This window comes from Pseudonaja textilis, chromosome 3, assembly GCF_049901715.1.
Source record: "Pseudonaja textilis isolate UNSWEBS1 chromosome 3, rPseTex1.2, whole genome shotgun sequence".
Taxonomy (NCBI): domain Eukaryota; kingdom Metazoa; phylum Chordata; class Lepidosauria; order Squamata; family Elapidae; genus Pseudonaja; species Pseudonaja textilis.
The window spans coordinates 101,391,510-101,418,168 of NC_141992.1; the positions used below are offsets into that span (position 1 = coordinate 101,391,510).

The 26,659-nt window shown below is 37.5% G+C and overlaps 1 protein-coding gene across 3 annotated transcripts in view; it reads left to right on the forward strand.

Moving 5' to 3' along the window:
* The window catches only part of RC3H1 (ring finger and CCCH-type domains 1), a 73,651-nt gene that overhangs the window by 15,922 nt on the left and 31,070 nt on the right, over positions 1-26,659 (forward strand). For 2 of the 3 annotated variants that reach the window (XM_026703341.2, XM_087930480.1), the window contains 11 exons: positions 10,005-10,369; positions 10,933-11,053; positions 11,528-11,767; positions 13,305-13,480; positions 13,699-13,899; positions 15,815-15,947; positions 17,072-17,190; positions 17,909-18,021; positions 22,338-22,619; positions 24,992-25,185; positions 25,765-26,159. In XM_026703341.2, coding sequence (XP_026559126.1) covers positions 10,139-10,369; positions 10,933-11,053; positions 11,528-11,767; positions 13,305-13,480; positions 13,699-13,899; positions 15,815-15,947; positions 17,072-17,190; positions 17,909-18,021; positions 22,338-22,619; positions 24,992-25,185; positions 25,765-26,159 — 2,205 coding nt within the window. In that variant the 5' untranslated portion in view covers positions 10,005-10,138. The remainder of the gene's footprint in view (positions 1-10,004; positions 10,370-10,932; positions 11,054-11,527; positions 11,768-13,304; positions 13,481-13,698; positions 13,900-15,814; positions 15,948-17,071; positions 17,191-17,908; positions 18,022-22,337; positions 22,620-24,991; positions 25,186-25,764; positions 26,160-26,659) is intronic. The other variant, XM_087930481.1, reaches the window with a different exon arrangement.

A 26,659-nucleotide genomic window follows, 5' to 3' on the forward strand; every position in this document is an offset into this window, starting at 1 on the left:
ACAGCTGATTTTTCAGCTGGTTTGAGGTCTTTTTCAGCCTCCCAGAGGCTTGGAAAAACCCTAAGCAAGGCTTCTCAGGCCGAATTATTGGCCTGTTTCATCACTTCCTGTAATTCCGGAAGTGACAAAACGGGCCTATAATTCGGCCTGAGAAGCCATGCAGAGGCTTTTTCCAAGCCTCTGGGAGGCTGAAAAAGGCCTTGAACTAACCGGAAAAAATCAGCTGTGAGGCGCACACATGCCTATGCCCAGTGAGGTAAGCTTGCCTGTGGCTTGCGTGCTAGCACAAATAGTTCTGCAGGTTCTCCATCACAGGCCTGTGGTATTGATTTCAGGATTCTTTTCTCCTGATAATTGATCCTAAATCACTATCTACCACTTCAATATTTTTATTATTAGTGCTAAAGCTGGTTGTTGTACCTGTTGTCATTGGTTTGGTCTTCTTTAGGTTAAAATTTTAATCCCATTATTTCACTATGCTCTGACTTTCATTAATGTAGCTCATACATCATTTTCATTTTCACCCATTCTTTATTTTAGATCTCACAGCAAATCCTTAACCTTATAATTTTTTTTCTTTCATTCAGAATTGAAGATAAACTCACTGGATGAAGATTTTTCAAACCTGTCATTTCAAAGGTCTAATAGCTTTAAAATGATTAATAGGTAATTTCTTGAAGTGATTAGAAAGTGAGGTTTCACAACTGTTGCAAGCAAGATGCTTAATCTCTTTATCTTCCAGCATTCAGACACATGGAAAACAACTGTCCTGTGTCTCCTTCCAAGGAACACATATAGGAGATCTAGAACACATATAGGAGATCTAGAACACATATAGGAGATCTCCAGTTCTCTCCTTACCTGGAGTGGTGGCAAGAATCTTACCTACTCACCAATTCTTTGGTTTTTACCATTTTCACCTGCTCCACTTTTGCAGAACTGTCTTCAGTTCTTCAAATCTCCCCCCAAAGTCCTATAGACTTCCAGTAGCCTTCTGACCTATGCATGTGATCTTTCATAAACTGCAAATAGGCAGGAAGTTCTTTTTGGAGAGAAATGGCTTTTTCCTTGCAACCCTGCCATGCACACTATTGTTGTTCAATGTTCTTCTGATTGAGGTCTTATGAGCATTGACATTCACCAATACACAAGAACTGAAAAAGGTAAACAATGGTGTTGAATTGCCATTTGCCTGACAGTCCAAGCATTTTGGAAATAGTTTTGTAACCTTTTCCAGTATAGTAAAGTATCAAAAACATCAGTAACCATTTTTTTAGTCCAGCCACGACAAGTTTCCATAAGCCTGTGTTGTAAAGCTCAGACTTTGATAGTAAATACCCCAAATTCTATTCTTTAAATGAGGCTGGACCTCCCACACTTAAAACTGGTTATCATTCTATTGATTGGAACAACTGGCTCTCCTCCCTTTCAAATGAACTGATAGCTTTGCATCATTTTCTTCAATGGCTCATATTTAATTCATTTCCTTTTAGTTTGGGATTTGTGTGAACAGATCCATTTTAGGTAGCATTTATGTAGAAACGGGACTGCAAATCACTAGTACTACTCTATATACAATATTTCAATAGGATCTGTATATATTATAAACTAAGAGGACTGATTCAAAGGATTTAAATATATTTACTTTTTTTAAAAAAAAACCGTATGTTACCTTTCAGGACAAATGTTCTTATAGGGTGGCATATGAAACATTTAAAATGAAAACCTTAAATTTAAGGATTAAAATGTGCTGTATATAATATGTATAGGTAGTCCTCAATTTAGAACAATTTATTCAGTGACTGTTCATAGCTTAGCAAAGAGACTGAAGTTACGACCATTACAGTGTCCCTGCAGTCATGTGATCAAAATTTGGGCACTTGGCAGTCCATCTGCATTTATGACTGCAGGGGCACTTCAGCTCCTCCTACCCACGTATCTTCCCCATCGGTGCCCTTTTGACTCCCTGCACTCTGTCTCCTGATGCCCCAGCTGAGGTACACCATCTTTTTTCTCCTGCTTTTGACCAAGCATGCGCAGCCTGGCCTTTTGCTAGGCAGCTGCTGGCTGTACCAGGCTTTTTTCCCCAGATTGCACACACTGGTTTTCTTACAAGACCTGGGGAAGATGGTTTCACATTTGCAGCAGCTGCCTCGTAAAGGGCCAGGGTGGGTCCACCTCATCAGCAGTGGGAGGAAGAAAACAGCAAAGGCCAGCTGGAGTGACAGAGAGCAGGGCAGCAAGCATCCTGATGTGCAGGGTGTGAGAGCGGCTGGGATAGGTCTTCATGGGGGGGGGGGGGCTTTGCACTGTGCTGCTGGTCCACACTGGGACTGGGCTTCTCATGCCCTGTGGTTCAGCGGCTTCTTGCAGCCTCAGAGCCACAACGCCCCTTTGTACAACAGTATTATCATTTTGCTACTACCTAGTGCCATCTGGATTCTTCAGCCCAAATATGACAATCTGTGTTAAAACTGAGTATAAAATAAATACATAAAACTGTAGGTCTTAGTCTCTTCCATCTAACACCACAAACTGAAACATCTACTCATTTCATTAGGGTATCTAATTTGATTTGGGATTCAAGTCAGAAGCAAGATTCAAAAGTCTAAAGCATGCAAGCCTGGAAATTTATAAATGGCTGTAATTTTTGCTTATTTTTGTATCAGAATGCTAACATTTCTAGATATGGTATGCTGTCTAAGAAAATGAAGCCTAATCAATTTCTAAACGGTAAATGCAGTTTTTGGAGCTAAACTGATTTTATATGAAGAACAATTAAAACTCTGGTAATCAGTATGCATCTGCTGCACATATAAACTTGCTGATAGGTTGCTGTGAGCTTTATATTAAACTTGGTTCATAGTCATGGACTTGTTTCTTATATGAATTTTCATTTATGGAGCAAAGAAATACACTGTACAAGATTTGTTTCCCATTATACCCATGGAACAGTGAAAATTAAGGAGACTAAACTGACTTGCTCAAGCTCACTTAGAAACTGGATCCAAATATATTATGATCTCACTTATTGAACCTTTAGCCCACACATAATTCAAAAAGCACTCCTGTGGGATTGTTTTAGAAAGGCAGAAATACAACTTGGTGTCTTATTTTTTAAAATGTCTTTTTTCAAAATGCTTTACATTCACAATTATATAGTATGCCTTACATACCTCACTTTGAGAGGGAATAGTAAAGACATTAAATAAAAAATGCAAATAACTATACACAAAAGGTTGCAGGGAAAGGTTATTTTTATTTTGTGTATGCATGATCTAAGAATAAGAATCTGTTAGAATCATGTAGATGATAGCTTACCATAATTGATAAAACGTCAATCCAACATACCTTGCAACACATTATTAATGTTTCTGTTTATGTCCATTGCATATAACAGTAATGGGTCATAGTTAAGTCATTATGAGGCGGTTATGTTGGGCTTTGTTCTTATTGGCCAATCATCTGACTTGTATGTGGTACTTATTTGAATAGCCAGCCCTATATAAGAATACATCAAGGGGACAGGACATTGGCATTTTCGGGCAGGCAGGCAGGGAGTTTGGGTGTATAAGCTTAAATTCAAGCAATGGCTGCTACCACCTGGAGAAGCAGGAAAAAGAGACAGATATACCGGAGGCAAAGAAACAGGGCTCAGTATAGACAGAGAAAGCCTAGGGTGGAAAAAAGAAATGCAAGACATGTAAAACGTGGCTATGGAAAGAAAATCTCTAGAAAACCTCCCAGGAAATTGCAGAAGATGAAGCTTGACAGTGTCCGAATGACCAATGAGGCACAAAATATTCTGCATTTTTGTGTGCATGATCTCTACAAGAAGGTGTCCTTGGCAGCTGAGCGATTGAGAAAGAAGAAGCGTCATGTCTCTATTACTGTCTCAGATGTAAGAAATGCCCTGAAAAAAATCATGCCAAAGAAGTATGACAGAAAGTCTGTATCCTCCATGTCGTGCAACTGCCATTAGAAAATAATCTCTTTTCTCTCCTATAATAGACTTAGAAATGAAGGAATAAAAAGGAAGGGGGGAAATCACCAGTCTGAGATAAAATCAAATGCTTTGCCTGCCTGAAAAAAACAGTACATTCAAATTTCCAAGCAATCCTGTCACCTACCTTTTATTACTAGATCAACATCATTACTAGTAATGAATTCAAGGAGAAACACAATCTAGCAAGTTGATTATCGTATTGCTGTTGTGCTGAATTAGAGAGATAACTTCCCATTGTCAGAGGAAGATTACTTCCAAATGTTGTGGAATACCAAGGACTCTGATCAGCCTTATGGAGCATGTGAGATGTACCCTGAAGGGAGATTATTCCCTTTTTCAATAAAACAGGATTTGTGCAGGATAATACATCTTAGTATGTGTCTTTTATATTGGGATAATGATGACATGTTTGTCAGGCTGTGTTTGCATATCATTCAGTCTCCAGAACTTATAACTTTGACCTCTGGCAGTGTTCTGAATGAAATCATTAAGTTGAAGTTGTCTATGACTGCTGTCTTTGTAGAATTTATAGAATGCAATATACTGTATGTCATTTTGCTGTTAAATTTATCTATTACTATAGTTTTGATTGTTTTTTTAAATGTGGTAGAAAAGATGCTTTTATGCCATTCTGTTTGAGAGACTTTTATCCAAGTACATGTTCAGATTGATACATTTATTCAGCAAATATATTTTAAATATTGATCAGATGATAAATGTTATATTTGAAGTGTTTGTCCCTTCTCCAGCGTTCCCACCATATCTTCCATGAGACAAAATCACTGCAGATATATGGTTTTGAATTTGAAGCATTTACAACTTGAATGCTTCATATGTGCTAAGCAAATTATTTTTTAGGTGTCATATATGAAAATTTGATATTAATATTTTAAAATTTATAAATTATAGATTCAAAAGTATCTGATTTGAGATCTAAAAAATATTTTGGTTTGTCTCAAAATAGTACTCCAAAACAGATTTATAAAGAGTTTCACTTTGTCCCTAAAAGGTTTATTCTTAAGTATTTTATCCTTTTCTGCAGTATGTACCATCTTTTGTTTATTTCTCATCCTTCAAAGCACAAAATACTGTAAAAAAGAGTACAAAAGTTTCCTCTTAGCCCTTCTTTGGGTGTCAGAAGTTGAGAGAAAAAAGCAAATAGACCTGAGGAGCTGAGAAAGACTGGAGAGGTGAAATTATAAGGAAAAGGAACAATTGAAAGTAGAACTTTGAAATTGCCTGATAAGTTAATTATAAATTGAAACATTGTTTTAAAAAAATAACCCATTGTTATAATGAACCAGATTGTTTGAGAAATACGTGGAAGCATATATTTCACTGGAACTGGTAGAAGCAGGTAAGCTTTCAAAATGGCTGCTTCTGAGATTCAGGAAATCAGTAGCCATGAGAGACAATGGAGAGCAAAACAAGACATCTAAAAGCATATCATGAAAAACAAACTTGGAATAATCTTTATGTTGTGATGGTGCTGAATGACTGGTACTTAACGACTGATTCCCAAAATTCCAGCTGTCTCAGTGCCCATGCACCCACATGATCATGAATCATGCACCTGGCAACCAGTTTGCACTTAACGATTGTTAAGCATCCCACAGTCACATAATCACCATTTGCAACCTTTCCTGCCAACTTTCCACAAGTAGTAATGGGAAGAAGGTTGCAAGTCAGTCTTGTAAATCCCCCTAGTCTTTCTTCACTCCCATTGGTCCTTGGCTTTCCTGTGCTTCTGCTGCATCACATCATCCGTCCAGCCTCTGCTCTCATGCAGTCAGCACCAGGCCTTCCGTGCTTTTTCCAAAATCATGCACTGCCATCCCTAGCCTTCCCAGGGCCTCCCCTGGCGTTTCTCACCCCTTTGCAGTAATCCTGCATTCCTTATCTTGAACTTCCACCACTTCCCACTTAATGACCAATACATTGTAGGTTATGACAGCAACTGGGACTTTTGGAATTGTTGTCAATTGTAAGTCATACAGTGATGTGATGCTTTATGACTGTATCCTTTAGCAATGGCATTCTATGGTATTGTTACATTACATATCATTTCTTACCTGTGTCTTAACTAAATGATCCTACTGTTCTAAATACATGCAAATTTAAAAACCATGCATGTTATTTGGGATTTTTATGTACAATAAGTCCTAACTTATGGCTAGTCTTTTAACGACTAACTGAAGTTGACAGCTTGAAAAGGATATTTTATAGTCTGTAAAACTCTTCCTGCCATCGTGCCACCCTTCCTTCCCCCATAGTCTCATGATCACAATAGCAATAGCACTTTTATAATGCTTTATAGTGCTTTACAGCCCTCTTTAAGTGGTTTACAGAGCCAGCATATTGCCCCCAGCTTGGCAACTTGTTCACACTTAGGATCAGTTGTCAAGTGCCCTGATCACATTTACAATATTCTCTGGCAGCTTCCCAAGAAAGTCAGTGGGGAAGCTGGCAGGGAAGCTTGCAAGCTGCTGTGGCCTGCTGAAGGTTTTCCCTTTCCCATGTGTGGGGCATATTGTAAATTCAACAACATTACCAAAACAGAATAAAAGATGGTAGCAACAGGTCAAATTGGGTTCTCTGAAAAAGCTCAATCTTCAGAATCTTGTGAAACTTGAAGTAGAGATTTTGATATGGATGGGGTTATATTTTCCTGAAGAATTAGCTGAAGAATTATACTATGTCTGTATTCCTAGATGGAAATAGGTTGGCCATGAAACATTGATAGGCAGTCACATTAACCCCTTAAAAAGCCAGAATGTAAGTGATTATATTTGCCATTCTATGTGATATGTACATTTGGGAATAGCATAGTGTATTTGCATATGATCTTAAGAATTACTTTTTCTATTGTTTCATTTTTTATGACAAACAAAGGAAATAATAGATATAGCAAACAAATTTGAAGTTTTTTTGCAAAGTACATTTTATTTTGTAATTTGTAAGGTTTTCCTCTTATTTGCCTTCCTCTTCTACTTGGTTTGTTCAACTAACCAGCCTGAAATGAAACATTCTTTTTCCTTCTAATTGTAAGCATTGCGTGCAGAACTCTGCGAAAAAGAAACATCTCATATTATCAAAGTTGTCAGACCTCCACATCGCTACGCTATCTATAGTATGACTATGTAGTAGTCATTAATCCCATTTTAAAAAGCTTTTAACTTACCTATATTTATTTTTTTAACGACTAAAATGGTAATGAAAGAAGCACATGAGTTTTGCTGGACATTCTCTATGATTGTGGTCTAGGGAGAAAATGTTAGCAACATGGCAGCTACATATAAGACTACAAACAATTGGTCTATTTGAAGAATGAGAGTGATAACTGAGCATTTAGCTAGAAAAAAGGTTTCAGTGCTTTGAGAAAGATGAATGGATTTGTAGATGGTGTCCGTTTGTACGTACACAGAGCAAAGTATAAGGTGATGTCATATTCTGAATGTTTGTCTAGCAGTGTTGTGTGGTATGTTATGTGGGGTGGTTTCTCCTACTTTTTATTATTTAGAAGAACAAGACAAGAATATCTGCTTTCACTCTTGCTTTTTAATATCTGAGTGAAACCTTTGGTTTGTGCTATTAGACAACATAGAAAGGTCTGAGGAGAAGTACATAAATCAGTTGAACAGATTGGTTTTGTTTAATGTTGTTCTTTCATTTATTTCTAAACTTCACACTATTATCCCAGTGTTGATGCTAAAGATTGATGGCGTTAGCAAAATAGGAGAATATTCTCGCCCAAATCAGAATCGATGCTAATAGGTAAAAATTGGATTACCCATCCATTGGAATATTAATTCTGTATTTGAATCAAATCCATCAAATATTTAGGTATGTATATACCAAAGGATATTTCTCAATAATATACTGTAATATAAATAAAATTTTGAGCAGTTTATTCAGATATTGATAGATGGGAATTATTAAAACTTTGGGGAAAGGTAACCCCCTCAAAATGCATATTATTCCCAGTTTAATTTGCATTCTGAGATGAATTCTAGTTATATATCTGGAAAATATTTTCAGAAAATAAATTTTTTGTTTAGAACATTTCTTTGTTTCTAAGAATATCTTTACCAAAAATGCAACCATCACTTAATCAGGAAAGATTTGTTTTTCCAGATCTAGAACTACATTATCACACTTACCTATTGTCAGTTATTATGTTCTTGAACCCAGCAATTGTGTTAATTTTCCAATTTGTGCAATTTTTGAATATACACATATATCACTTTTGGCTGGATGGATAGCATTAAGATCTATACATACTAAAACTACTATCTCTGGAAACAATTACATCAGTTAGAAAGTTATGGAAAATGATGTCTAATAAAAGTGATTTGACACTCCTAACCTAGAACTTGCTCTGCTTCCCACTTAAAGCTCCTTGCATGTAGAGTTATGACAGCAACTGGGATTGCCAGAATTGCTGCCACATAATAATGCAGTCACATGATATCATGTGCTTTACGACTGCATCACTTAGCAAAGGAAATTCTGGTCCCAATAGGACTACCTGTATGGAAAAAAATTGAGTGCAGTGGGATAAGGTGGTGCAGTAAAATAATTTATAGGACCAAGAATGAATGTGGACTAAATGAATATAGACTGAAAGCAAAAGTGGGTGACCAATATGAAAGAAGTATATTGACATGGTTTGATCATCTTGTACACAAAATAAATATATATATAAAAAGAGTGAATATATGTAGAGGAAGGTGAAAGTCAAACAAATTAGAGGTTAGATGAGGTAAGATTGAGAAATTTAAAGAACCCAACGCATTGAATAAAGAGTGGTTTTGAAATATAAAAAGAGTAACAATATGTCATTTATTAATTAATGGCTAAAAGTTCACTTTAAGTATTATTTAGTTCCAACATAATTGCATTGTTTATTAGAATGAAAGTACCACTTTTTAAGTATTGTCAATGCACTTTAAAAATGAAATTTTATTACTAAATTGTACTCTGAAAAATGTGAATTCTGCAACTTGAACAAATTATATTACAAGTTCTTATTTGGGACCAGCAACTCATTTGTTAAGCAAAGAAGCTGCTAGGTGGAACCACAACTGTGCTCAGTTTTCCATGCTTTACAGACCTCCAAAAGTTGTAAATGTGAGAATTGGTCATAGAGTTATATTTTCATTACCGTCATAACTGCAAATGGTCACTAAATGATGCAGTTGTTAAACAAGGTTGCACTGTTCTTTGCTGCCCGTGTCATCCACAGCTGACCTTCGCAGTCTTCTGCTGCTGCAGACAAGGCACACAAAAGGCCTTGCCTTTTGGGAAGCAGTTACTAACCATAGGCGACATCAGGAAGAAGGCCTTGCATGATCAGTAGCTGCCTTGCAAAGGACCAAGTCAGGCACGCTTCTTCAGCACTGGGAGGAAGAAGTCAAGCAAAGTCAGTTGGAGGTTGCAGAGAAGAAGGAGATAGGGCAGAGATTGGGCGGGGGGGCGGGAGATAAGAGGTGTGAGGAGTTGAAGGGCACCCTGGTCATAAATGCGGGTGGGCTGCCAAGCACCCAAATGTTGATAATGTGACCAAAGGGGCACCGCAGCAGCCATAACTTCAAGGACTGACCATGAATACCACTTAGTGCTGTCATATCTTAGAATTAGAAAATTTCTAATAAAATTTTATTAGAAAATAAACCATTATCTGACATAGCATGTAGTTTGCATACATTTTAGTGTGGGTTAATAAAAATCAGGGAGGCAAATTTATAACTATTTTCTTTTATAAAAAAAAGCTAATGGGATAATTTTCTTGTAAAAAGATTGAGCAATGTAAAGTAAGTAATCATTATACTTTCCTCAGCACATAATTTTTTTATTAATCATGAGAAAGCAATAAAACTCATGGTACTGTGTACACCACTTATTCTGTCTTAGGTATAAAATAGATGAATTATTTTTCAGTAATATTTCACATAAACTCTCCAACAGCTAATTTTATTTTTTTCTGTTTACTTTTTAGGTTATATTTCACACTATGTGCTGACTGTCTGTACTTACAGAAACTATTTAAAAACAGTTTTTTTTTTTTCAAAATAAATTTGATTCCAGTGGAATCTGCTTTAGATTTTGTCTTGTGAAGTAACTCCTGAAGCAATGCCTGTACAAGCTCCACAATGGACGGATTTTCTCTCCTGCCCTATTTGCACACAAACATTCGACGAAACGATCCGGAAACCCATCAGTCTAGGTTGTGGCCACACAGTCTGCAAGATGTGCCTGAACAAGCTCCATCGGAAAGCATGTCCTTTCGACCAGACCACTATCAATACAGACATAGAACATCTTCCTGTGAACTCAGCTTTGCTGCAGCTTGTGGGTGCTCAAGTAAGGGAATGTTTCCTTAGTCTCCTGCTTTAGATTTATTTTAACTAGTTGACATTTTTTTCATCAAATAAGCAACTGTATTTTTAAAAAACCTCAGAAAAAGCAAATAATGAAATGAACAAATGTAACAAACCGTAACATTTTCAAATATATAAACCATCACCAGGCTATGGAAAGAGTTTCCTAAAGTCCCAAAGTTTCATTGTAGAGTGCCTAGGCAAGCAATTAATAGTTTTACCATGTGAAATAATGTGAAATCCATATGAAAAAGATTTGTTTAAATTGTACATCATTAACCAATCTGCTGTTGGGCATCCAACAAGCTATTTTTGTAGTTTTGGAAATAATGTGTTCTTCCTTGAATGTATTTGTGTATAAATAGTATGGAATCACATATTTTTTCTTTATGTTAGAATAACTGCTTTGTCTTCTTCAGGCTAGGAATGGACAGTTAATGAAAAGTGAGGAACTGCACATAAATTTGGCAGAAATAGGTGGGAGCAATAAAAACATAAAAGTAGCCATTTCTTAACATATTGGTAATATTCTTACATTTTCTACAGATGCCAGAACAGCAACCAATAACTCTACGCAGTGGTGCTGAAGATACTAAACATTATGAGGAAGCCAGGAAATGTGTGGAAGAACTAGCCTTATACCTTAAACCACTCAGCAGTGCAAGAGGTGAATCGTGCTTGTCATCCTTTTGTCATGTTTTAATATAACAACATGTGTAAAGAATGTCGAATTAAGAAAACAAGTGCTGAAGCAAGTAGTCTTGAAAAAATGTAAAAAAAAAAAAACACCCTACCATGCTTTTTTTCCCACCTCCCTTCACCTTTTATGGTGTTATGTGGTATTTATGGCACTTGGTGTCCTGAAAGGAACCAGTTTACTTCCAACTGGAGGGAATTGTATTATTGTTTCACAGCAGTTAATATGAACATGAACAAAATTTCAAGGCAGAAGAAATTGTGCCTTGAAGAAATTCTGAAGAATAATGTACAGATAAAAGTTTTCCTCAGCAGATCTAAATACCACAAAATTTTAACCCTTGCATACTATTTGAATAATTAGCCCCCAATAGATTGTAAATAACTTTTGCATTGCCCTCAAGAAATTCTGAAATAACTCCCAATATTTTTCTCTTCGTTAAAGGTGTAGGATTGAACAGCACAACTCAGAGTGTGCTTAGTCGGCCCATGCAAAGGAAGCTTGTGACATTAGTTCATTGCCAGCTGGTAGAAGAAGAAGGGCGGATCCGAGCTATGCGTGCAGCCCGATCTCTAGGTGAAAGAACTGTTACTGAGCTTATTCTTCAGCACCAGAATCCCCAGCAATTATCTTCAAACCTTTGGGCTGCAGTGAGGGCTAGAGGCTGTCAGTTCCTTGGACCAGGTATATATCAGGGGAAATGGCTTTCTATCACTGAGAAGATCAGCTGTTATATGAGCAAAATTGCTTTACATATTTTCTATATTTGAACAATTGAAAGCATTTAAAAAACCAATTTCTTTTTAATGATAGCGTGGTTTATTTCTACTTTACATTGAACAGATTTGACAGATTTTACTAAAGTTTTACTAAATGTTCAGCTATACAGTAGGATGGTGTTTTATTAAATTGTTTAAAGATTCAGTACAGGCTCCAGCAGTACCAGAGTATTAAGGAAAAGGTCTCGCAAATAAAAACTAAAAGTTCAGACTTCAAGAAAAATATAAAATAATATTTAATAAGTTTCCACTACTTTAGTTGTAAAAATTCAGCATTTAAATTTTTGGAGTTAGTTGTTACCCAGAGCTCTCCTAGCAGCCTTCCCTAGCCTGGGGATCTTTCAGACATGTAAACTTCAATTTCAGAATGCCCATCCAGCAATTGGTGGGTTCTGCCTTAGGGGACACAAAATAGCACTCAAGGACCACGTCTTAGTTGCAAGGAGTAACACGATCAACTACTTACACTGATTTATTCATTCATTACAGGGAATCCCCAATTTACAATTAATCCCAAAATTCCACTGCTAAGCAAGGCAGTTTTTGAGTCAGTTGTGCCTAATTTTATGACTTTTTGCCATAGTTGTTAAGCAATCACTGCAGTTGTTAAGTGAATCATGTGGTTGTTAAGTGAATCTGGCTTCCTCCACTGATTGTGCTTTTCATAAGCTCCCTAGGAAGGTTGTAAATGAGAATCTCAAGACTTCAGGATGATACAACCATCATAAATACACACCAGTTGCTAAGCCCCCACAGTTTGATCACATGACTCTGGGGATGCTGCAAGTGTGAAAATTGGTCATGTCGCTTTTTTCAATTCCATTGTGAGTTTAAAAAGTCATTAAATGAATGGTTATAAGTTGAGGATTGCCTGTATTAAATATTGCAATAGTATTGGATGGAAATAATCAGTGGCATAATTAATCCTATAATGAACTATTTGCAGTAAAGAATATACTTGGGGTTTTTAGCATTTTGGGGGGATAGGTTTGTCTTTGCACTCAGTCATTCCTATTTTTGAAACCATGTCATAAACAGACTAGTAATTGATATGAAAGTGAAAGTTGTCTGGTTCCTTCTAATGCAGGTAAATTATGCTCTACGGCAGGGGTCCCAACCTTTTCTATACCCTGCACCCTGGAACACTTCTGATATATTCTTGCACCACTTACAAAAATAACTATATGCATATTATTATGCATCTACACTATAATTTTGAAACTTCTAAACCCAAGTTTTTGCACCCTCTGGAATATTGTCTCCTACCCCCAAGAGGTGTGAGCACTATTGGTTGGGAACCCCTGCTCTAAGAGAATGGCATTTTTTCTTGCACAATCCTGATGTAACCTGGAGATTTCTATAACTTCTAATATAATTGCTAATTGTAATATTTTTACAAAAATCCAATATTAATCCTGTGTGTGGTCCTCTTGATTTTCCAGCAATGCAGGAGGAAGCCCTGAAGTTAGTTCTTTTAGCTTTAGAAGATGGATCTGCTTTATCTCGAAAAGTCTTGGTTCTCTTTGTGGTACAGAGGTTGGAGCCACGATTTCCTCAGGCTTCTAAAACCAGCATTGGGCATGTTGTCCAGCTTCTTTACAGAGCCTCCTGTTTCAAGGTACAAAAGAACTTAAATGCTTATGGATCTTCTTTATCCAGTAGTTATGTCCATTCATAAATGTGTGTGTGTGTGTATGTGAACTTCTTTTGCACAAATAGCATGATGCAAAAAGTTCCACAGAATTATCATTTGCAAGAGAGAAACTTGATTAGGCACACTTATTTATTCCTTAGGTTTATTACTTTATCTTACTTTAATAATTTTGCCTCAACCAGGTGACTAAACGTGATGAGGATTCCTCCCTAATGCAGCTGAAGGAGGAATTCAGAACATATGAAGCGCTGAGACGAGAACATGATTCCCAAATTGTACAAATTGCTATGGAAGCTGGTTTGCGGATAGCTCCAGATCAGTGGTCTTCGTTACTGTATGGAGACCAGTCTCACAAATCCCACATGCAGTCCATTATTGACAAGGTAGTATCTCTTTAAATCATTATCCTTTTGTTTCTCAAATCAATTTTTAAAATGCTTATAAAATTGTAAAGAGAAATTCATATTTATATGTGAAATGCACCAATTCCAATTTTTTTCATTCTGATTTTGTACAGGTAGTTCTCGACTTAACAACCAGTCATTTAATGATTGAAGTTACAACAGCACTGAAAAAAGTGACAGTGAATCTTTTTCGCACTAGTATTACAGCATACCTATGGTCACATGATCAAAATTCCTGCATTTGACAATTGGCATGTATTTATGAGGGTTGCAGTGTCCCAGGGTCATGTGATCACCTCTTGTAACCTTTTATCAAGCTAAGTCATTGGGAATGCCAGATTCATTTAACATCCATGTTACTAACTTAACAACTGCAGTGATTGATTTAACAACTTGGGAAGAAAGATCGTAAAATGGGGCAAAACTCACTTAACAACTGCCTTGCTTAGCAATAGAAATTTGGGGCTCAATTGTGGTTGTAAGTTGAGAACTACCCGTCATGGGAATGGAATATCCCTTTTAGTTGTAAACTTTAGCTTTGGTCCAAAATACCTGGGAACCTTCTTCACCATTATAGACATAAGGATAGACATAAGGCTATCATGAGCATCTAAACTAGAATGCATGGTTTTTTTACCTGTTTTCACTTTAGTATTTATTTGTGAATTCCAGATGAATGCTTTTTACTTCTGCTTTTATTATTCTTATATACTTTAAAACTGTTTTATTATTTTATTGTATATTTTTTATTTTGTAAATCACTTTGAGAGGGCTTTATGTAGAAACTAGTATAAAATACACTTATTTCTAGCAGTAGTAATGTTCCTGAACGTTATTAACTCCTTGAATAAAAATAAAAACAGCCCTAGACCATTTCTTAAGCTTAGAGCTAAGATATAATCATTGCTCTAAGCAGTACTTTGGAAGGTACTTACGTTTGAAAAAAAAAAGACTAAAGCACATTTATATAAGGCTGCATGAGGCAAGTACTTAAAATCATTTGGAAGCATAGTACAATTTCAGAAGTAATTTTTAGCTTTAGTCGATAACTTTTGAAGCCTAGGCATGTATGACACCATAATGCAGAAGCAGTTTCTTGCAGTCCAACTGGAAAAAGCATTGCAGTTTTTCTCCAGCACGACCACTGGAGAATCCATGGATGGGTTGACACATGTCTTTCTGCCCGGAGACTGAGTCCAACTGTTTTTGCTACACCCTTCATCAACTGTCACTCTCCCCAGTTCACGACTCAGTCTTGCCCTAGAAGGTTGTGGCAAAAGATGGAAAGAGCATTGCAGTTTTTCCATGGTACTGTGTTATGAACCTATAGATTTATTTCAATAAATAAAGTTCAAGAGTTTTCTGCATGCTGTTTTTCTTTTGCAGCATTTAATCCTGATAAAGCAAATCTTAATTGGTTTTTCAGGATTTGATACTCGGGATGTAGAAGTTTTCATCCACTTTAACATGCGTTTACTCCTGTGTACTAAGTAAATAGAGCCAATGGAGAGAACTAGAGTCTGTGAGGGAACTCATGTGTATGCAGTGCAAAAGAAACCAGATCTTTGTTTATACATAACTAATAATGATACTGTTGAAATGGAAGGATGAGTGCAAAAGATGCCAGAAGTTAATTTTTTGTTCACTTTTGTCTTCTTACAATAGCATTTTTCTTGATTAAAAACTTATTTTAGTGTCTTTGTATACTCTTTTCTACTATAATTAGGAATTAGTGCAGTATTTCTGGAGAAGACATCAAATTTTTGAAGACAAAGTGCTTTATATCAAATCACAAATAATAAGATAATGTTACATGTATTTTTCCATGGGGTTTGATTGGGGTGTCCATGTGGACAGGAAGCATTTCTGATGATTAATATGTGAATGTGTTAAGTTGCAGACCCCAGCCTCTTTTGCACAGAGTGTTCAGGAATTAACAATTGCTCTGCAGAGGACTGGTGATCCAGCTAATTTGACCCGGCTTCGACCTCATCTTGAACTTCTGGCAAATATTGATCCTAGTCCAGGTAAACTTGTATGGATGGGCAGGCAGACAGGCAGACAACAGTTTTTATATTATCTTAAAACTAATATATTTATTAGGGCATAAGCTTCTGTGCACTAGAGCCAGTTTCATCAATTTCATGAAACTATATCTTTTGACCAGCAATTCCAAATTTTTCCTGTATGTGGACTACAATTTTTAGAAATCTACGCAGCGGTAGGCTGCTACGGGTTCGCCCGGGTTTGGGCGAACCTGTAGTTAATGTTATGGCCGGTTCAGTGAACTGACAAATCCCACCCCTGGCTGGCCCCATCTACCCCACCCCTCCCAACCTGCCCCACTCCTCCCAGGAGTCTCCACACAACACATTTTGGGTATGAGGTAAGTGCAGGGCCTGCATGGAGGCTTGGGGAGGGGGAAAATGGGTCTCCCAGAGGCTCTGGAAGTCCGGAAACAGGCTCGTTTCTGGCCTCCGGAGAGCCTCCGGAGCCCGGGGGAGGCAGTTTTCGCCTTCCCAAAGGCTTGAGGAAAGCCTCCAGAGCCTGGGGAAGGTGAAACACCCCCCCCCCACCCCCGTGGTGCAGGAGGCTGACTAGACCATGCCCACCATGCCACACCCACCCAGCAACCAGGCAGAGAACTGGCTGCTGAAATTTTTAAAGCCCACCCCTGGATCTATGTATAAATCAGAAGTTAGTGCTGACTGCACATTTATATAAAATTTCTACTCCCTGGAGATGATACTCTAACCTCAAAAACCACATAAACATAATCTTATGATAATTTCAGAGTTCATGTTATTTTATGATATATTTATTTTATTTCTGTATTCTTGCCAGAAAAGTCCAGTGCAAAAATATAACAGAAACATTCTAACATAAATTACCATGTAAAACCAGCTAAGTTTATTTTAAAGAGGAAAGAAGTAAATAAATGGCCAGAGGATCCTGTTCTTGTCATGAAATAAACTAATTTGCTTTTCAAAATCAAATCTTAATTCTTGCATATCATTAGTTCCTTGTAAATGTCTTATATTTTCCATGTTATTAAAAAAGCTGAATGTTTTTTATATTGAAAGAGTTTTTTGTTCCATAAAATTTCCCATTGCTGAGAAAAGTAAGCTTTTTCTTCTTCTAAACAACATAGATGCTCCACCACCCACGTGGGAACAGCTTGAGAATGGATTAGTTGCTGTACGGACTGTGGTACATGGACTGGTTGATTACATCCAGAATCACAGCAAAAAGGGAGCAGATCAGCAACAGGTATAGTGTATAGCAGGTCTCCCCAACTCCTCGTCTGCAGTCTGGTGTTGGGCTGCAGCCTGTTTGGAACCAGGCCATGGAAGTGATGGGTAAGCATAGTGTGTGGGCGCACATGAAGCTGCATTTGTGAAAGCGATGCGAAACCATCCCCTTCCCCATGACCACCATGGGTGAGCACACCAGACAAGAAAGGTTGGAGACCGCTAGTATATAGTGCAGAGCTTGGGAAAAATATACTTAGATGAGGGGTTCCTTTCTGAAATAAAACAGAAAAGTATACTTAGATGAGGGGTTCCTTTCTGAAATAAAACAGTTGTTTATTCTTTCACATTGTATGTAAGCTAACAAATTGCCACAAGAGATAATAGATTTTAGACTTTCTTTGAAGCCAAGATCAGTCAACTACTTAGTTTTCTGTGAGGTTAGTGTACTATATTATTACTTATCCCTATCAACGCTATTAAATGATATGATTAAGTGTTCTTTTTAAAATAATCTATTGTATCTACATAAAGGATGATCATACACATCTTTATATGAACAGACTGGTATTATCTATATGCTATGATTTTGATGATCAATTACAATAATCAAACATAGTCACTCATGCCATTTTTAACAAAGATATCTTTCCATATTTTTTCCTGAGATTTTTTTTTCTATTTATTTTGGAGAATTATTTTCCAAATAATCTTTTGTGTTCTTTTACCCAATTTAGCCACCTCAGCACAGCAAGTACAAGACATATATGTGTCGAGATATGAAGCAGAGAAGAGAATGCCCCCGTGGGGCCAGCTGCACATTTGCACACTCACAGGAAGAACTAGAAAAGTAAGTTCCATGTCATTGTTCTACCTTAAATATTATATACGAGCTCAAAGTCAGAATCATTCAGTTCAGTTTGAGTCAGCCTCAGAGGAACAGAATAGTAAAACCTTTGATTTATAAGTTTATAAGTCATACAGCAGCATTTTACGTCTGACTGCATCACCCTCAGAGATTTTTTTAAAATTCTAATTAGGGATTGCTGATATTATAAGCAAAAAAGTTAATTTTTAAAATCGACCTTTAAACACAAGAAATTGATAAGTACTACTGTGGTTTTATTTTTTTTAGAAGACATTTAAGAAATTATAAAAATATTTAATTGAACTTCTGTTTTAATTATTAAAATATTATTAAAGAAGAAATTATTTCATAAATGAAGGCAAATATATGTGTCCCATGAGAATGTCGATGGAGATTCTCAGTCATCCATGTCATGTTTGTCCCAAAGGTGCTTTTTTTTCCCAAGAGTCAACTGGACTTCCTGGTTTTTCTTTGAAGACTTCTTCAGCTCTTGGATGAGAAGCGAAACTTGGATGAAACTTCAACTTCTTGGACGAGAAGCAAAACATCTTCAAAGAAAAACCAGAAAGTCCAGTTGCCTCTTGAAAAAAAAGCACCTTTGGGTCCCAGGATAACGTTGCAGGATCCATTCTGAGTCTGTTACCAGGACCAGAGTTTTAATCTTCCAAGTTTTTGGACTTGTGCTGAAGCCTGGATCCAAGAAACTTTTCTCTCATCAGAATGTGTGCTTTAGGTTATTCTCTGCATAATATTTATGAGGTGTCTGGTTGCGTGTGACATTTTAGTTGTTGATTGGGGCGTTGATGGCTGGCTATTAAGTTGTTGGCTGTTGTTTTCTTGTACTTCCAAGTCCTCAGCTCCTAAGAACTTGATAAGCTGGCAGTAAATCAGCACTTCTATTTACTGAAAGGGCCCCATTTCCCAGGCTTCACTCATTTCCTCAGCTATTTAGGAAGCCAAGGACAGGATCCTTAATTTATTTCACTTGGGCTGAGCAATGAAATATTCAGCATCTTTACATTTGAAGATGAACATCATAGAAATGTGAGTTGGGAAGAGATGTTTTTGAGCAAGTGTAGTCTCCCTTAAAAGCAGGTACAAAAAATTATCTTCTTGCCTACTTTAATCAGTTTTGGATTTTTAATTAATCTTGTGGTTTTACAATTTGTGAACATATTATTTTATTTCCTATCTCCATTTGTAATGTTTTATCTTATGACATGACTCTGATTGTATTTGTTGATAATTTTAAAAAATACAAGATGAGTTGAGGTCTGAAGATGTGTTTCATCTTCATTTATCACAAGACTTCCTATTTAGAAGTAATGCAATTGAAAACAATTGTCAATAATTAATAACCCAGAGTTTGGAATCCTGGTAAACAGCTCAGTGAAAAAAACAAACAAACCTAGTCCAGGGATCCCCCAGGCCATGGCCCATTACTGGTCTGTAAGCCATTAGAAACTGGGCCTCGGAAGTGGCAGGCAAATGTGTGCACTCCATGTGCGCAAGAAGTGGGGGCACATGCCTGCCACTCACAAATGGAGCTGCATGTGCACGCTTACTGGCCGTTCGCGCGGAACCTTCCCTCCCCACCATCACTGGACTGCAAAACTGGAAGGATTGGGTAACTGAGCTACTGGATCATTAAGAAACAATTACTCCAAATAGGTTGTGATATGGCCATACTTGAAGGCTGAGTTAAAAGATGTGCAGTTGACATGTGGGAAATTTTGTGTTACAGTACTGTTTTTTACTCTGAACTCAAGGTCAGAGATAAGCATCAATTAGCTGCTAGCCCATCTGCTAGCATTCATATCCTTTTAGTCTTTGTAATTAATCTCTCTCTCAGTCCTTTCAGAAACATATACAAAATCATCTTCATCTTACCCCTGTTAATATTGGAACCTAATGTTTTTCCTTGCTTTTGTTCCATCATTATCTATAATCTCTATACAATACATGCATATTCTCTCATCCATTTTGCTGCTCAACTGAGTGCAATCACCAGTGGTTCCTGCAACATAGGAATATAAATGGGAGTTACTGAGACAAGCAGAAGCACCATGAAACATTATGTAGCTGTTGCTTCAAAGGATTTCACAAGGAAAGACATGAATAGTAAGGGCCATTGTCCGAGGATTTCACTGTACAAATGCTTGAAGTTTTACTTTCCTTTTGTGGTAAAAAAGAAACAGAACATGGAATCATCAAAATTCATACTTGGAAATTACTTGTCTAGAAACTACAAAGGGAAGGAGAGAGGGCCAAGTGAAGAAGTGAATGTTTTGGTTGCTGAGTATCAAGCTTGTAGGTGGTGGATAAGTGAGAGTAGATATGTTTGCAGCTTTCGAGATCAGCAACTTTTACAGCCTTTGGGGTGAAAAGAATTGCCACAGATGGACTACAGGATAGTCTTCAGTTTCAATCATTGTTCAGTGACTACTGCCAGAGTTATGGCAGCACTGAACGAAGGGACTTCCAATCACTCCCCAAAATTATGTGTATTGCAGTTCCCCACAATCGTGATTAAAATTTGGACACTTGGCAACCTGTTTGCACTTAAAACTGCGGGGGTGCTTTAACTCCTCCTATCTGCCTATCTCCTCACAATCTCTGCCCTTTTGGCGCCCTGCATTCTACCTTCCCCTAAGCCATATGTGATGTTTGCTATCTTCTTGCTTCCACAGCTGACCAAGCATGCCCAGCTTGGCCCTTCATGAGTCAGCTTTTGGCTATACAAGGCTTTCTGCCTAAGGTCGCACACAGCACAGACATGGGGAAGATAGCAGATGCCTTATGAAGGGCCAAGGAAGACATATCTTGTCAGTAGAAGCAAGAGGACGATGAAGGTCAGCTGGCGTGACAGGGTGCAGGATTGCAGGACCCTGGGTAGAAGAATAGTGCGGATGACTGGGACTGGGTTGGAGTGGTTTAGGCTTCCTAGGATACCTGTGACTTTGCATTGCGCTGATGTTCTGGGGCTTCTTGGGCTGGCTTGGGCTTCATACCATGCCATACTGCTGGAGCACCTGAGGCTTCCGGGGTGGCTTTGCAGTGTACTGAGGTTCAGGGCTTCTTGCAGTCTCAGAGCCACAGTGTACCAAGAAGTCTCTGAGCCACAGTGTGACAAGCAGCCCCAGAAGCCTACAGTTTTGAGGCTACTGCCCTCAAGGCAGGTTGTAGAGCAGCCAAAGATGCAGATGGGGAGGGGGATGTTGGGAGGAGGCAGGCCCTTACCTTAGAAGAACCAAGGCTTGGGACTGGGAGGGATCAAACTCAGAATGGCTTGACTTAGGATGGATCCACAGTTATCAACTTGCAGAGTTCAATTAATCATGGGCATGAGGAGTGCTCAGTTTGCTGTTGTTAAGTGATACAGTTGTCAAGGTTCTGGCAATTGCCCTAATTAAATCATGAGCCTCGAGTCAAGCTTCAGAAGAAACTAAAAGATTTATTAGGAGCAACATGTCTAACATTAACCTGTATGAAGCCAACTCTGGCATACGTAATTTACCTGTGACCCTGTTTTCTCCCTGGGTGTGTCATAAATCAGATTCTCCAATGAAGCACTTTCACAGGCTGGGTGTCATCAATCATGTTCTCCAATTAAGGATTTTCATGGGCAGAAGATCCGGTAGCTTAATTACAATCTTTGTAAGATAAGTGTTGGAATGTACTTCTGGCTTTAAACTGCTGCACTGCTCCTTCAGATTTCCTCCCCTCCCCCCTGTTTATGGCAACTCTAAAACAGGCATAGGAATGCTTTATGAGTTGACAGCAGCCATGTGATGCCATGTTTTCCAACCACATTGTATAGAAATAGAAATTCCAATCCCAGTTAGTTTAGTTTACTTTATTGTCATTGCACCTCGTACAACAAAATTAAATACCATCTTCAGTGTGCATTATGACTGAAAATAAACACAAACACACATCCTTCATGTTCTATACATTGAATTGAAAAACCCTGATATTACATTAATATTGCAGTATACAGTAGAATTCAACAGAGTTACTGCCCTGGGATAGAAGCTGTTTTTCAGCCTATTTGTCCTTGTTTTATTATCCTGTACTCTCTGCCAGATGGTAATAGTTCAAAAAAGAGTGCTCAGGATGAGATGGATCTTTGAGAATTACCATTGTAATTCAAGGGCTATTTGTATTATCTAGCTGTATGAAGTCCGCACGTATTTATAATATTTGTAAATATTGGGCCTGATTTAAAATGTATCCTGCTGCAGCTATAATACTTCTATTTTGTTTTGTTGATTAATTGCCATTTTTTTTTCTTGAAGGTTTCGCAAGATGAACAAACGTCTAGTTCCTCGAAGACCTTTGAGTGCCTCTTTGGGTCAACTAAATGAAGTGGGCCTGCCAGCAGCAGCTATTATCTCAGATGAAGCAACAGTGGACTTACCCAGTAGAAAACCCTCTACCTTGCCAAATGGGATTGTTTCACCAGGCAGTACAGTGACACAACTTATCTCTCGTGGGACCGACTCCAGTTATGACTCAGTCATGAAACCTGGGAAGATGGACCACCACAGTAGCAGTGCCCCTGGATCACCTCCTGATTTGTATGCTTCTATATTGTTTATCTTTTAGAATTTGACAGTATAAATAAGCTTTGCAAAAGAGTAATAATCCACACATGTTTCCATATGCAAAAATTGTATTCTGGAAAAAAATGACATATATATAGCTTTGTGGACTGCTGGTGGGGGTGAGGGTCATTCCCTGCAAGTGGCTGGCAAATGTGCACACCACTCATGCAAATGGAGCGTGGGTGCCCCTTTGCCTGTCGTTTCTGTGGCCTGGTTGCAAAGAGCTCACAGCCCAGTAGTGGGCCGTGGCCGAGAGGTTGGGGACCCCTCGCCCTGTATTCAAAGTATAAGAGCTCCTTAAACTTGAATTTGTTTGCTGTTCATGTTGTTCATATCCTGCCAATAATGTGGAAGTAATTTGCAATCATTTTCTTTCAAAATGCTGTTTTAAAACTTCCCAAATTGACCAACCACCATAATATTTCTTTGAAATTTTCCATCCAAGAATTGACTGTGCCAGCCTTCCTTAAGTTTCCAACTTAGTCACAGTCAAGGACTGCCGCTATTGAGATTTTCTGCTTACATTGAATAAGAAAGCAAACCGTAATTTTGTAAGGTTGCTACTGTAATAGTTAAGGTGCAAGGCTAGAAAGCAAGAAACCATGAGTTCAAATCCTACCTTAGCCATGAAAGCCAGCTGGGTGACCTTGAGCCAGTTCTCTCAGCCCAATCCACCTCACAGGGTTGTTTTAATGTTTCTTTTTAATATTTTTGAATATACATCAATATCATTGTATGAACAGTGAGGTGTCTGGGTATCATTCATTTAGGTACAAGTAATAATAGTAATATTAATGTTTGTTACTTTAATCATACGTAATTGTAACACATATTTATATTAGAGTGTGTTTCTTCATTATTTAGTTGTTCAATGTTTTAGTGTGTCATTCTAATAACAATCACAATATTATTTAAACATACATAGTGACACCATCTTTCAACATCTAATCTTTACATCTAGCTATTGCTTTTAGTATATTATATAAAAATATGTATAATAATATTCCCCCTTTATCTTGTTTCTACCTCTATTCTAGCTCTTAATAAAGCCAATCTTATATTAAAAAGCATTTCCTTTATAACATCATCTCTTGTCTGTTTTAGTATTTCGATTCTTATTCATTTTTTGACTTGCCTCCCACATTCCCCCCTTGGGTCTTTATCTCTATCTACCTTTTTCCTGTTTAATCCAAATATTTAATCCATTTCTACTATCTTTTGCTGCTGTACCTCCCAAGGATCTGCCCAAGCCCCTATCTTCTCTTCAAAAATATTTTTCTGTTTATCCAATATCATTTTTTAGTTTCTTAATATATATTTTTCCTGATTTAATTCATAAGTCTTCATTGTCTTCTCCTTTTCTTCTTTTATTTGTTGATTTATCTATTCTATCTTTTCCTCTGGTCTTTCTATTATCTCCTCTATTTCCTGTGCTTTATGATCTTTATTCATTGTCCCTTGTTGAACATTTTCTAATTCCCCATGTATGTCATGCATTAAGTCTTTTATCTCTTTGTGGTTCCTTGTCAACATATCATAAGTACTTTGGAACATCAACACCATTTCTCTTTGAAATTCACTCATCTCCCCCTGGTGCAACATCTTATTATTTTGATAGGTCCAAGTATTGCTCAATAGTCTTGTCAGTGTTCTATCATCGCCCCACAGTCTCAATTGTCTATGACCTCAGAAAGCCAGCTTAGAAACTGTTTACACAGTCCTAGCTTTGCTCCTCAGGGAATACAATAGATATAGTTCTTTATGTCCCACAGTTAGTCAGTTCCATTTAGATAGTCCAGGAAGATTCTCCTTAAGTCCACACTGTACGTTCAGTCATAGATCCTGGCATTTAAAAGTCGCTTTCTTTGGATGTCTTCCATAATGTCACATTATGTGGGGAAAAGAGGAGGAGAAATATGTGTTGGATATGTTTGCAACATTATTTGGTAAAAATAATAAAGGTGGAACATAATCAAATAAATAAAACGGAAAAGGGATTCTTATAAAAGCCATCTGATATTGGTCTAAATTAGAAAAAGTGCTTGGGGTTTCCTGCGATGTGAAACATAAGGATGGAGTGCTTAGATTAGTGGCAGAATATAACAGAAGAGCATGTGCTTGGAATCAGGTGATCCAAAGGTCATTTCCCAGATGTAGGGGTATGAGGAATCCTCTCTCAGATCATTGAAAACTGCTGCTTATCACTGTCAATCACCGTTAGCAATACTTGAGAGAGAAATCCTTCTAAATTTCCCACAAGTAAATGGGAGCACATAGCAACAATAAAACACTGCTGTATCTATACTAAGTTGTAATTGTTCCAACGTTGTGTTTGTGTCATCTAGGCTGGAACCTGTTTCCAAGAGCTCTCACCCAGTGCCCCCCCGAGGACCTACAGAGTTACCTCCAATTTCAGTAGGCAAGCAGCTCCAAATCGTTCCCCGAGGTTCCCAGTTGTACCCAGCTCAGCAAACTGATGTGTTCTATCCAGATCCTCGAGGAACAGCTCCCCCATTTGAACCTCCACCCTATCAAGCAGGTAAATCCCATCTGTATGAAATTTGGTCTTGAAATAAAATGTTGTTTTTTTTCCTTTTTTTTTAGTTTACTTTATTGTCATTGCACCCTGTACAACAAAATTAAACGCTATCTTCAGCATACATTATAACTATAAAAATAAAACACAAACACACATCCTTCACATTCTATACAATTAAATTGAAAACTCCTGATATTGCATTAATATTGCACTATACCAAGGGTCTTCAAACTTGGCAAGTTTAAGACTTGTGGGCTTCAACTCCCAGAATTCCTGAGCAAACATGACTGGAGAAGGAATTCTGGGAGTTGAAGTCCACAAGTCTTGAAGCTGTCAAGTTTGAAGACCCCTGCACTATACAGTAGTGGTTGCATAGAAAATATTGATTAAATCCTATCATCAGAATATGATGCTTTCTATTATCTTTTATGACAGATGTAGTTTGCAAAAATAAATGTATGTTCTCAGATGTGAATGGGGAAAAAAAATATGACATTTTGTTTCATACAAACTCTGATTCTCTGAAGTAGTTAAAACAGTGGACTAAATATTATTCTAAATCTCGTTTCATATACTTAGGTGTATATTATCCTCCAGCTCAATCACTACAGTGCATGTCTCGATTTGTCCGACCTCCATCATCTATTCCTGAACCTGGTCCTCCTTTTGTAGAACAACATTATGCACCCTATCTCCAAGATCGCATCATGAACTCGCAATACAGCACACAGCCACAGCAATACCCTCCAATGAGTCAACCTGTATATCCCCCCCATTATGACAGCAGACGTGTGTATCCTGCTGCTCAGCCATACCAACGGGAAGATATTATCCGAGGAAGTCCTGTTCCAATTGAAATTTCTCCACCTGCTGTATCATCATATGTACCTGAAACAAGAGACAGATATCAACAAGTGGAGGGTTACTATCCGGTTGGACCACATATGAATCAGATTAGACCTTCATATCATAGAGTATGTTACATTTTTAATTTAATGATCATGGTAATAGCAATGCATCATTTTTAGTTTTAATTCTTGCAACAATTGTGTGCTCTCTCATTTTATGGGTAGATAGTTTCATTAAGGTCCCTAAACTAATCAAGCCTGTTAACTCAGGGCAATGTATATTCTGAGTTTAGATTTAAAAATCTATCAAAATACAATATTGCAAGAACAGCCAAGTTGTGCACATATCTCAAATGAAATTTAAATTTATTTTTGTTTTTTATAATTAATTTTGCTTCTGAAAGGAATGAGGGAGGTTTAAGGCATTGAAAACCTATAATTGATTGTTGTAAATCATGAAATGGGACAGAATTGCATTTCTTCCCCATCAAATTCCAGAACAACTCCAGTTTGCAGGAAGACCACAGGAAGATAGTATTTCTGGTGTGTAGCAAAGAATCAGGACAACTATAGAGTGGTTGGCATATGTTGTTTCGGTATATTCCAGAGTTTAGAGAGGCAAAATA